At 41.7% G+C, this 13,180-nt stretch overlaps 1 protein-coding gene across 2 annotated transcripts in view; it reads right to left on the bottom strand.

Annotated features, from left to right (window-relative positions):
- Positions 1-652: 652 nt before the first annotated feature.
- Positions 653-13,180, bottom strand: part of Mdfic2 (MyoD family inhibitor domain containing 2) — a 116,331-nt gene continuing 103,803 nt past the window's right edge. For both annotated transcript variants that reach the window (XM_052174433.1, XM_052174434.1), the window contains 2 exons: positions 10,466-10,687; positions 653-912 (listed from right to left, as the gene is read on the bottom strand). In XM_052174433.1, coding sequence (XP_052030393.1) covers positions 653-912; positions 10,466-10,687 — 482 coding nt within the window. The remainder of the gene's footprint in view (positions 913-10,465; positions 10,688-13,180) is intronic.

The following is a 13,180-nucleotide window of genomic DNA, read 5'->3' on the forward strand; positions in this document are numbered from 1 at the left end:
TGCAGCAACAGACATATAATGGTATAGTCTAGAATTATAGGGCTCTCCTGAAGTCTACCAGATTCAAGATTCACTGGAGAGGTTTCAAAGACAACTGCTTTAATTATAAGAACACGGTTTCTGATTCATTTAATTCCCTCTCCTACCTAAACTGTACATATAAGTGAATTTTAAGAGACTGTATAAATAAATTTTTAATTATAAAATGATGTTATACAATACATTATTAATAATAACCAATAATGCATAATGTTTATGCATGAGTCCATCAGAAAGAGAACTAATGTGTGTTGAGCCCACAAGAAAGCATAATTTGTCCTGAATTCATGAATGAAGTTAGAGCCACAATATAGGCTACTAAGTCAAGAGTGCAGAGTGTTTTAGAATGCTCTTTCAAAGTCTTCTACCTATGGCATTGGAGAGGTATTTGAGATTTGTTCATCACACATGTGATCAAGAATTATTTTGCAGCAAGCCATGCAACTGTGAAAGTTGGAACAAGTTGACAGTAGTAGCTTTCCCAGACAGGTGCAACATAAAACTGCCTAGAGCGTCCATGAAACACGTATGGTCCTTGCATTTGGGCACATGGAACTCTTATCTCAGATGCACTCTAAGGACTGCCCCGCCCGAGTGCTCATCCCTTCTTGCACTAGCGGTAACAGATTTCTGAAATCTCCATGGCCAGCTCCAGGCATTCGCTGGTCTCATGGCAAGATTCGAAGAGGCTGCAGTCCATATCACAGGTCAGGTTGCAGTCACTGCGTGGATGGTTCTCATCTGAGGCAGAGGAGTACCTGTGAGAGGGGCAGCACAGGTTGATGCACACTGTCTCACATGTGTCAGGGAGCATGAAGAGGCAGTCCAAGAATTGGCAGAAGAGACAGGTGAGGATTAGGGAGGCACACTCCTCTGTTTAAAGAGAGAGAGAAAATCAGTATGTGTGAACCGCACATGCAAAAAAAATGTAAATAATGTTTGAGGAGAGAGCATTACTAATTGCCCTCACACGACCAGTGAAGTGGCTACTACAAAAGCGTGAGGATCTAAGTTTTATCCTAGCACCTGCATCCATAGACATGCACATACACATACACCAGCCTGCTTGGGCATACCATACATTTACTGTGACATGGGGCCAAAGATATAGTAAAGATGGAAGAAAGTTAGTATTAACACATATGGGAGTGCCAGTCAAATGTAGACAGATGTGGTAACTGGAAAGTCACTGTGTTATTTTATGTGTGTGTGCATAGTTGTGCAGAGTCTTATAAAATCCAGAGGCTGGCACTGGAGAGTCTTCCTCAATTGTTTTTCTGCCTTATTTTCTGAGCTGGCATCTCTAACTGAATCTTGAGGATGTTTTCCTGATAGGCTAGTGAGACTTTGGCATCCACATGTCTCTGACCTTTGCCAGGTCTAGGGTTACATATATAATACAGTATCATGCTTGACTTCTTTATGCTTGGTTCCTGGGAACTGAGCCCAGGTCCTTATACTTGTGCAGAAAGTACTTTGCCCATTGAGCTGCTGCCTCCCCAGCCATTCAAGCTGGTGTGGATGGATTGTCTGCCCAGCCTCTCCACCCGCACCCCAGTACTTAGTATTTAAGGAATAGTGTTATTAACCTGACGAGTATTCCCTATTCATTCTGCCTAATCAAGTTACTTCAAGGGGCCCTGCCATTTTTGCCCTAAACCTTTTGATTTCGTTTGCCTGTGAGGTGCTGGGAAGGCACTGCATGAGCTACCAGTCTTCGCAACTCTCTGGATGTCAGCAGACCTTTCCTAGATGCATTAGATCAGAAGCCATTAGGGCCGAGACGAGAGACCACAGATGTTCAGCTGCTTGTCACCAGGATTCAATACGCATTCGCCATTGTCTCCCATAAGTCCACTGCACCCTTATTCAGATGTGAGCATAGTTCCAAGCTTTATTGAAATGCTGTTTAAAATAACCCTAGCTTTTTGGGTTGTGTTTTATTTTTAATTCTTGTCTCCATATTCCTGTAGCCATGGAAAGCCTTGATTTTGTATTCAAGTTACGTGGAGAACCTCGTCATCTCTTCCCTAAGAGGTTTCAATCTTATCAGTTGCCTTTAAGAAAATTGGGTTAAAAATTTACTATGCAGACTTGTTAAAAAAACCTGGAAAGCATCTCTGAGGTACTGAAGGTAATTGGTAATTCTAGTCAAACAGCTGTGATGGGTTATAGATTATTATATATTTTTGCCCCATAAAGGGAGTTAGTTAGAATGATGTGGTAGTTCTCTTGTTAAAATTATATCTTTTGTGTGATTTAGAAGTCTCAAAAAGTATATTTTTTATTTTTGGTAAAAGATCAGGTAGTACTTTATAAAATCCAATTAATAAGGAATCTGAAGATTGTTGATGGTTAAATGTCACATTCTAACATGAACTGGGAGAAATTTCTCCTCCAGATGGATTTACAAATCTATAAAGTTTGCGTTTCATAAGAATCCATTGTTTTCAATAAATATGTTAATAATTATGTGATTTCCTGACTACAGTATACGGCAGCTGCATAGACATAGAGAATAGACTTCCCTTAGCACTAGACAAGCTGAGGTAGGAGGACCAGAAGTTCAAGGCCAGCCTTGAATACAGTCACATGCTCCCAAGCCTGGCTTTTTCTTTGTTATGTGAGTGCTGGTAATCCAAACTCAGGTCCTCATGCTTGCTTGGCAAGATTTTACAGAATGATCCAATTACCAAGCACAGTTTTGTTCTCTAATGTTCAAAAACTGGGTAATCTTAAAGGAAGGGAGTATTTAGAAATAGGCTGTTTTAAGAAGGAACAAATATTTTAAAGAATGCTGCTTTGCACTGTTCAAAGTTCTAACATGAATTCTGAGTGGAGGTACATAGTGATCTTCTACCTTCCTGCTCCTCCTACCCTCTCCATTTCTTTTCGAAAGGTGGTGATTTTAGCATGTACATATGCATGCTCCAGCCTGCATGTGTGCACACCATGCACACAGACACACACACACATAGACACAGACACACAGACACACACACACACACACACACACACACACACACACACACACACACTATGACTTTTTGTGATGACTTCAGTTGCCATGCCAGCATTTATAGTACAGGCAGCTCTCTCCCTAATACCTCTGCAGTATGCATACTCATTTCTCTGCCAGGCTGGCTATATTTTTATTCCCTTAACACCAGCTTCCAGCATATGGCCAACTCAGTCATCTCTTATAAGTAACCACAAGCCACCCACAAAAATTCAGGAGTAAGTTCATAACAATTCAGGGACTCTATCTGCCTAGGTCTTCCCTGAAGAGTGTGTGTCAAAGGTTGAGAATGTGTAGCAGCACACAACTTCATCAGATTTCACCCATGCCAACTCCACATTTATCAGGTCAAGGTAGAGATGTTATTCTCAGGAGAAATTACTCCAAGCAAATTCTAGACGCAATCCCTCAGACTGGAGCCTCAAGAGACTTATTTAGGGTTGAGATCTTACAAAAAGTAACCCCTTGACTTGTCTCTTTTATACACCAACCTGAAAGTTTGCATTGGATGTGGGTAGAGCAGGAATCGAGGTAACAGTAATGTTTAAAGTTGGTAATTCTTACTAGAGTATGAAAAGGGTTAGTGAGCAGGGGGAGGGGGAGGAGGATGGGATAGGGGCTTTTCAGATAACATTTGAAATGTAAATACAGAGAATATCTAATAAAAAAGTGATGAATAGAAAAAAAAGAAAAATGCTTGTAAAATGGCTTTGTAATTTCAGCAGGGCATATGATCTTTTGGTTCAATTGCATCTGCAGCTGACAAACTCTGGTGGCCTCTGCTTCTGGTGCACACCATAGGTTTTATTTACCTAAAAAGTTTGGGCCCTAATCCTTTGGCTGAATTGGCATTTGTTTCCTTCCACCTTCTATTTTACACATGAGAATAGAACTGCCTCCCACACCCCTGTTTCTAAGTCTGTCTCGTTTATTTGGTTATAAAAGACAGAGCCTCTTGCCCAAGAAAACCACGGGAACATTAATGAATTGCAAACAGATTTTTTTCTGAACTTTCAAGTGTGCACTGTGCTTTCCTAAAAGGCATATTAAAAAAATCCTACACCAACAGGTTGGACTCTTTTGCATATGGCCATTTTGTTTGCACCAAAGTAATTTAAGTGATTCAGAAGAAAATTTACAACTCTTTGAAGAATTCAGCTCTTCCTGTTCTCCAAATTGAGTATATCTTTTCTTCCCTTATACCTTTGTGGACTGTAGTATTTAATAAACATGATATCTAGAGGCATAGATCATGATTAATGTCTCTTCTTTTGGCCAGTCGAAAAGATCAGCATACCATGTATCCAGCTGCCTGTGGTTAGGTTATATGCAGTATCTCCTGAACATATTGCTTACTAATTTCAGGTCCAATTTTGTACCTCCATCTTCTCTATGACACACATCTGCTCCTTGCTAGTTTGCTCTTGTGGATGGCAGCATCTTGATGAAGTCACGAGAAATCTGGGACCATTGCTTTAGCCATTGTGCTTCTCATATTCTCTCGAGGCAGTTATCAGTCTTACTGCTGGCCTCTTGCCTGGTCCTCTCACTTGTGGCCTTGTCACACTCCTTACTCACTGTGCTATCAGCACGGGGTTTGAATCCTAGTATGTGAACGGGACCTAACTCAAGACCTTTGCACGCAGTATGCTCTCTCCTGGTGGTAGCTTCACCCAATTTATGCTCAAAACCTTAGAGTCTTTGCTTGAAACACCTTCCCTCTAAATGAGTCTCTTGCTGAAACACACACAGCTTGCCATCTCTCACTGGACCAATCAGCGAATGAGACTAAGTTGAAAAGGAACACCACTGAGGCTGAGGGAGTATCACCCATAGCCCTGTGAGGTGGTAGAGCCCTGATTCTTTCTAGCCCCAACATCTGTACTTTGAATTCCATTGTTCCATGTGTCCACATCTCACCTAAAGCTAATTCACAGCCCTTTGTGGTTCACACGAGTCTCAGGCAGCCCTTCGCAAGACCCTGGATTATAGATGTAGTCTCTGGACTCAGAGACTTTCAAGTGCCAGGATCCAGGAACCTTAGCAAGTCGGGTTATTGTTACAGGAACTCAGGACCTTCTGCAGCGTTGAAGTAGGCCTGGCTCTGCTCTCCCTTGCTTCTGCTTGCTTTCTGCCTGGTGTGAGCATTTGGAGAACCAAATCCTTTTCTTATTCACAAGGCTGGCAGTGTAGGTGGTCAGCCATTTCCATGGCTACTGCCTAGCTTCAGCTAGTGTGAGGCGTCCATAGGAATCTAGTAGGATAGGGGGAGAACGAAAGAAATCTTTCTGCTGCCTTATTCCAGCTGTGTGTGTTGCCATGTTTCCTGTGTCGTTGCTCACCTCTGACTGTCACTTCTCTTAACTTCTCTTAATTTTGCTTCTCTGAACCTCTCTCTGTCTGTCTGTGTCTGCCTGTCTCTGTCTCTGTCCCTGTCTCTGTCTCTCCCTTCCTCCCTCCCTCCCTCCCTCTCCTCCAATGGGTCTGATTAAAATCAGGTACTGTCTAGTACTGTTAGTTGCATCGTGTCTGTGAGCTCCGTACAGTGCTAATCTAAAGGGCACAGGTAGGTAGAGCCTTCTCATGGTGTGGATTTCTGGGCCACTCCACTGTTAGCTGCGCTGACCTTTTCAACTCTCAGCACCTTTGCAACAAGTTCCTTGCACAGGAAATCCTCTCTGTTGAAGCACCTGGCACCCCTGGCATCATCTCTAATTACTGCTGTCAGAACATCCGCCCCAACTCCTAAACCTGGAATAAAGGCAGTAGGAGATGATCCAAGACCCGCAGGCCAAACTGCCACAGCTGTATTTGGCTGTGAGGAAGAAGCCTTGGCAAATCCTTCTGAGGGTTGTCTCAAGTCCTTTCTGTGCCTCTAGGGTCCTTTCAAGCTGGAATGTGCTAAGCGATGATACTCTAATAACAGAAGAATTAAGGCAGCTCCGAGGTGCTAAGCATTCTGCTGGGGATTGGCTAATTAAGAGGGAGACTGTGTCTCATTAGAAAGGCTCATGTTTAATTATAGTGGAAATGATAACAAAGCCAAGACTTTCCGCATGTGTACCTGGGGTCAGCCTCATGTTGTGAGCTTTCTATCTCACTACATGGTTTCCCCACGTGGGAAGAATGGAACCAGAAGCCTCTGCTGTTGCCAGCTGTAGCTCCTGGGATTTTTTTTTTTTTTTAATTTCAGAAACACTTTCCTGATTCCTTGGCAGTCATTAAGCAAAATGTCACAACCAGAGTTCTTACAGAGAATGACAGACAAACACCCATTTCTCTCCTAGAACAACATAGAAAGAGAATGAGACCGGATGACCCTGGCCTCAAAGACTTAGTGCTTTGGTGCCACAGACAGTCTTAACAAAGTTGCACCAACTGACTCCTGAAGGTTCTGGGTCCAAAAGCGTAAAGTCTGGTTTCCCTCCCCCAGCATTAAGTTCTTTATAAATACCTGTCGTAATGTAGAATGTGAATAAATAAAGTGTGAATGAATGCCTTTCTCTAGCGGGGCTATCATCCCTGATGTTATCAATTTTAACAGCTCCTTAAATATGTCAAGATGTATTTAAGCTCAGACAAGCACAACTAACATCCACGTCACTCCTTTAGAAGTAGAATGACTAGATTTGGGGGATACTTGGTAAATTTGTGCTTATGTTTTTTTCTGAGCAAATGAACTGAAATAATTATAAAATTGAAACACTTTATAAGGTGACACCACTACACTTAATTGTATGAAATTTACAGTGTAGAAAATGTAATCATTTTATTCAGTAGCCCATGGTGTAATTAAGACTATTCTTTGCAGGTATCTTGTATTTATGAGTTTCTTCTTCCACCTGGATGAGATGCCTGAAATTCAAAATTATACATCAATTAGGCTTATTTCCAGGCGTACTTTCTGAGGAGCCTGTTATCTAAGGTGATGTGTGCCCCTGGCTGCCTTTTCCACAAGATGCTTTTGCAAGTGAAAGATTATGGACACAGGTGCAGGTGCACATATAGTAACTACCCTGGGTGTGTCCCTGGGTGTGTTTTCTCTTCTGGAAAGAGACCACACATGATGAACTGACAAATTCTTCTGACAAACTTCTGGAGTAGAGACTATGAAGTTCAGGAAAGACCCTTTTAAATCCTCATCAGAGCAGAACCTGTGTGCTGTGCTAATGGCTGCAGGATGTGTTACAAAAAACTGCCTGTACAAGCATTTTCAACCCTGTTTTAAGTGAGGGTGATGGATATTAATAATAGATACTAGTAACTAAGCATCTATTCCCATACACTCGTCTATAGTTCTGAAAATAAATTAACCACAAACTCCACAAAAGCAGGCACAGTCTTCTCTGTTCCCTTTCTGTTTCCCCTGTGTTCCTAACAGATATTTCTGTGTTTGTCTTCACCTTTAAATTAATTACTATCCAAAATTCCCTAAAATGAGGAAAGGCTGGCTGAACTGTTGATTTCCTCACTGTTTGGGATAATGGGAGTTTTTTCTTTGTTTATTTATTTTTGGTTTGTTTTATTTTACTTAGTATGATTAGTGAGACTTAGTACAAATCTTTTCACTTTCTGATTAATCCAGGCACCAAAATTTCTTACTTCACTGGGCAGATTTACCCTTCCTTGCTCCTCCCACAAAGGGAGCAAGGAAGGGTAACTTATGGCTTACATCTTCATCTTAAAATCTGAGTGTTTTGGGTCCTACTGTTTAATAAACAGCTTTATTCACATATCCTTCTGGTTCCTCTTTGCTATTTGAGCAGGAGAACTCTTATTTTTCTGCCATGAGGCTCTTAGTCACTATTTAAACAGAGGAGTTCTCCCCTCTTCCACTGAAAATAGGAGACTGGTGTCATCTCTTCTCTTATACTTCTCTCAGCTTTCCCAACTGGACAGAGGGAGATGCTCTGTGAGGGACATTATGTCTGTGGATGTGTACTATGACAGTTCCTCGTTCTGGGAACATTACCCTGATACATATAACTAGCAACAGCTCCGCCTCCTGGTAAAACCCAGGGAAACACTGCTGTCAGAATGATTTGCTCAGAACTACGCCCTTGCTCACTTTCATGCCTGCCCTTCATCTTGACCAAAGCTCAACTTTAGCATGATCCTCGACTGAAGCCCTGGTCGACAGGTCAAAGTTGGCTCAAAGACACAACAAGGAAGTGCCGTGTGTGCCAGAAAGCCAATAGGAGGCATGTCTAATATTAAAATATTTAGAAGTTTGTATGACATCCTCATTTGCTACATATTTTCAGAACACTTCAAGATATGGCATCTCAGCTGTGTATAGTGATGCATGCCTTTGATGCCAGCACTTGGTGGATGCTAGAGGCAGGTAGATCTTTGTAAGTTTGAAGCCAGCCCTTTACATAGTGAGTTCCAGGACAATATAGAGAGAGCTATATAGAAAGACGACCCTGTTTTGTACAAAAAGGAAAGAAGAGAAGAGAATGGAAGAGAAGAGAAGAGAAGAGAAGAAAAGAAAAGAAAAGAACAGAAAAAGAAAAGAAAAGAAGAAAAAACTGGCAAGTTTAACCTTTTGTTTACTTTGATTTGAGCTGGATGAAAGAAGTGATCTCTCTCTCTCTCTCTCTCTCTCTCTCTCTCTCTCTCTCTCTCTCTCACACACACACACACACACACACACACACGCACACGCACATGCACTTTATGTTGCAGAAACACCTGAGTTGTCATCCCCAGGAACACAGCCCACCTCCCTTGAGTCAGGCTTTCCTAGCAACTTGGAGCTTACAGTAATATTCTTGAGTGGCTGATGGTGAGCCCAGGGGTTCTGCTACTTCTGCTTCCTTAGTGCAGGGATTACAAACTTCTTGAGCTTTGCAACCTTGTGCTTGAGAGACAAATCCATGGCTGACCCAGCCATCCTTCAGAAGTGACATTTTAATGACCCTTAGTGGAGGTATTCTTTAGTTTCCCACAGTCCTCACTCTTCCCTCTCCTTACCTTACTTCATTATTCACATTCTTTCTTGGCAAGCCTTAACCAACCAAGTCTGTAGTCTCTGCTTTAAGTATCCATATCAACATTTGCATAAGACAGCACATTTGCAACACATGGTGGAAGTCTCTCCCTTTCCTCTCAAAAACTGCAATCATAAGAAAAGCTGAAGTCCAATTTCTATGTGGCAGCTTCTGCAGTAGGTACTTTACGTACACTGTTCCATCCATGCCCCACCCTGTGCAGGAGCTTGTTACTAACTCTGGCATATAACTAAGAGATGGAGATCTGGAGGTTAAAGCAAAAAGGTCAAACCCTAAACTGTCCTCTTATATCTAATTAATGAGCTTCCGAAACATGAGTTAAATTAACATGATGACAAAGGGGCTTTTATTACAAGCTTTCACTACTTTTCTTACATTCAACAATGAATTATAATATCAGATAAGTCCAGGGTTAATTTCAATGCAACCATAGGCAGATTTGGAATTCTACTGATCTTTTGAGTGGCTCACGTTCCCTGTGAAGGCAACTGTGAAGTTACTCTGAGTTCAACTTCATTTACCATGGCAGAAGATCCGCAAGCTTGAACTTGGCTGTTTAGCAGACTGTTCAGCCCCAAATCAATGTGAAATCGGCATATGAGACGTGTTGGTGGTCTACGACTGCCCTTGATCAGAATACCTAGGGAATTACCTCTGAGAGTTAACCCTTGCCCAGAGATTGTTGGTATAAACAACTTGATATTTTATGCACTCTCTTTTTTATCTGTGTTTGGAATGGGCTTGTATATGTGTGTAAAGGCCAGAGGTCAACCTCAGGTGGACACTACCTTGATATTTTCAATGTGTCTCACTGGCCTGAATGCCAACAAGTTGCCTAGGCTGGCTGGACAGAGAGGACCAAGGATCTGGAAGATTTCCAACCTTCCCAGAGGTGGATTAAGATGGCACCAGCACAGCAAGCTTCTTGTGTGGGTTCTGAACTCAGAACCCATTCTTACATAGCAAGCACCTTACTACCTGAGCCATCTCCCACAGTTCTACATTTCTGTGTTTCTAACAACTAATTATGTTCCCACTCTGTTCTTCCCTTACCCCATACCCTTAAAGTAACAGGCAGAATGGTCTCATTTCTGAGAAAAGACATTTTTATTTGATTTTACTGGTTTTCCAGCCCCATCCGAGAATGCTGTTCTGGTCTGAGCTATTTAAAACTCATAGCCTCTGATTCCCAGCTCTGAGAGCAAACACTTTGCCAAGCACCCCCTAGTTACAAAGTGACCTTGACACATGTCATTCAGCAGGGTTTCAAATCAAAGTCATCCTGTTTAATATTCATAAAGACTTTTTTCTTCCTAACGGCATATGTAGCGATTTTCCAAGGGCTGGGGTTGGGAGCTTTATTTAGAGATGGGCTGTATTCTGAGAAACGTACCATCGGCGTCTCTCCGATGAACTGAAGTATTAGTTTGGAGGTAGGGAAATTTCGTTTGGCATTCTTCGAGGGAAGAGAGTGAAGTGCTCGATCCTGACAGGTTTTTCTCATTGGGGGTTTCCTGGGCTGGTCCATCTGTGATATTGAATTCGGATACTGAATTTATAACGATAGCATTAATAGGTTTCTCGTCTGCATGTTTTTCATTTGTGAGTTGTGTACCTAGATGAAAAAAAGAAAACACACATATACAAATCCATTGTGATCCGAGAAAGGACATTTGCAGGAAAATTTACATTTTGCACTGTGAGAGAATAAAGTCCCATGAAAGGGAATACAACATTACTGGGCAAGGTTATTTTGAGACAGAATTGAAAAGTGCAATCACAAACTTTTATAAACACTGTAAATTTCACATTAATTTGAAACATATTTTTCTACGATCGGTTTTTCTGATGGTGAGTTAGGAAAACCAAAGAACTCATTCATGTAGATCAGCAAGATGTTACTGTGTGGTATCAGCATCATAGTATATTATGGATATGAGAAACTAGGTGTTTCTGAAAACTTCCAGTGGTCTCAATAAGATCATTAGTCATTTTGTTGGTGCTGTTTTCATTTCTACTAACCTCGGTTTCCTTCTAGGTAGGAGTAAAACAAGCCATGCGCAGATGAGCAGTCCACAGGTTCCATCTTCCTCTGCTGTCAGAAAAAGCTCTGCAAACATCCTGTCACACCTTCATACATGGATTGATTTGATGTAGGGACTGGCGTTTTATAAAGGCCTATTCATGTGATGTCCTTTCTGGCTTTGGGGTTGTCTTCTGGGGAACATACCTTATTGTACACAATCAACTGGTATAACTAGGGTTCAGGAAGCTCCTAGCAACATCCTGGCCAAAACTCTAGTTTGAAGAAGCAAAGGGAAAGTTGAAGAAGCTGACCTCATACCATGTGTAGTGGCTATTCCTGGTTGTCAACTTGACTGTATCTGGAATGAACTACAATCTAGAATTGGAAGGCTCACCTATGATCCTAATCTGGAGGCTCAGAGATATAAGTTTCTGACCTTGATCTTGGCATGGAGATCTTGAAGCATAGTGGCTATGAATTTCAGAAGATTAAGACAAAGAGATCTCCGAGTTCAAGATCATCTGGGATTAAAGGCATGGAGGTACACGCCTTTAATCTGGGCCACACCCTCTGTTGGAGTTACATAAGGACATTGGAAGAAGGAAGATTTACTCACTCTTTCTTGCCTCCTTGCCTCGTGGGACTGAGCAACTGCTAGATCCTTGAACTTCCATCCACAGCTGCTGCTGCCCATTTTTGGGGAGTTGTACTATAGACTGTAAGTCATCGACAAATTCCCTAACTATATAGAGACTGCCCATACATTCTGTGACTCTAGAGAACCCAAAGTAATACACCATGTAATAAAATAAGTTTGTTAGTAGAGCCGAAACTGGACTGAACATTAGGATTGAGTGTCCCCATCACAAGCACATCGCACCTTAGCAACTGGGGGTGTGTAGAAAAGAGGCATTTTATCTGGCTCTTTCAGAGAGAGGCTGAATCTGGATGGCAGCTTGATATCTAACATACCTACATCTGTAAACAAAGTCCTGCGATGGAAAAAGAGGAAACACAAGAATACATTCTTAAGCACACCCCAGGCTGGTTCCAGGGACATCCTCAGGTGGCACTAATAAGAGATGGAAAAGACATGTTTAGGAATCCCATTCTTCAGAGAGTCCAATGCTTGGGGTGACTCCGCAGTGCTCACTGGGGGACTTGAGTGAGGCTGACATGACTGGAGAAGCACGCTCAGCTCAGTGTAGGAAATCCACTCTTTCTAAGTCCACATTTATGGCTCATTTCAAATTGGTCTCTCCCACCCCCCCCAAAAAAACATCTATAGCATCCAATCAGCTGAGAAATCTAAAGTTGCTGACCCGTTTAAAAGCTGATATCATTCTCCCTAGCAGCTCAATCAAATCACCATCCCTTGGGAACTTTACTAAAACTTCTCAGGTGAATCTAACATGCGGATGAGTCTGGGAGTTCTTAGGAGTTTTGCTTTGGGGAAAGGAAGAAAGAGAAAGATCAGCCCACAGACTTGTCAATCAGAGGTTCTCAAGTCCCATCCTGAGATGGTCTTTCTTTCTGAAGTCTTGAACTGGAAGAAGACCAAACAGTCTGCCACACACAGTCATCGTGGGCCTTTTTTGTTTCTTTCCAATTTTCCAAACAGCCTTGGATTTTGACAATGTTTAATTTTTATTTCCTTTCCCATATGCTGCTGGCTTTAAATCCCTTGGTAGTGGTTTAATCCAACCTAAAAAAGATTGGCAGAAGTAGGGGTTCAGGAAAAACATCTATTGTTGATAGCAATTAATGTAGTATTGAATGCTGAATGTGGATATAGAATTGGTATTACGTGTGGGCAAACTCTAGGCTCCTCCAACTCAAGAAATACTTGTCATGTTAATAACACAATGATGTTGGTGATGGCCATGGTGAAAAGAAGAGTTTATTTTCCTCACTTGGATATAAAAGGCATTCAACTATTAACCACTTTCCCACTAAGATGGATATTTAAATACTGCCTTCAATTGCTTAACAGTATCAAGATTTTGAGCCAGACAATGGATATATAAGGGAATGCTCTCATCTTCTATTTAGGAGACACTTAGTTGTACTTTGCTATGGTAT

Source organism: Apodemus sylvaticus, chromosome 2, assembly GCF_947179515.1.
Source record: "Apodemus sylvaticus chromosome 2, mApoSyl1.1, whole genome shotgun sequence".
Classification (NCBI taxonomy): domain Eukaryota; kingdom Metazoa; phylum Chordata; class Mammalia; order Rodentia; family Muridae; genus Apodemus; species Apodemus sylvaticus.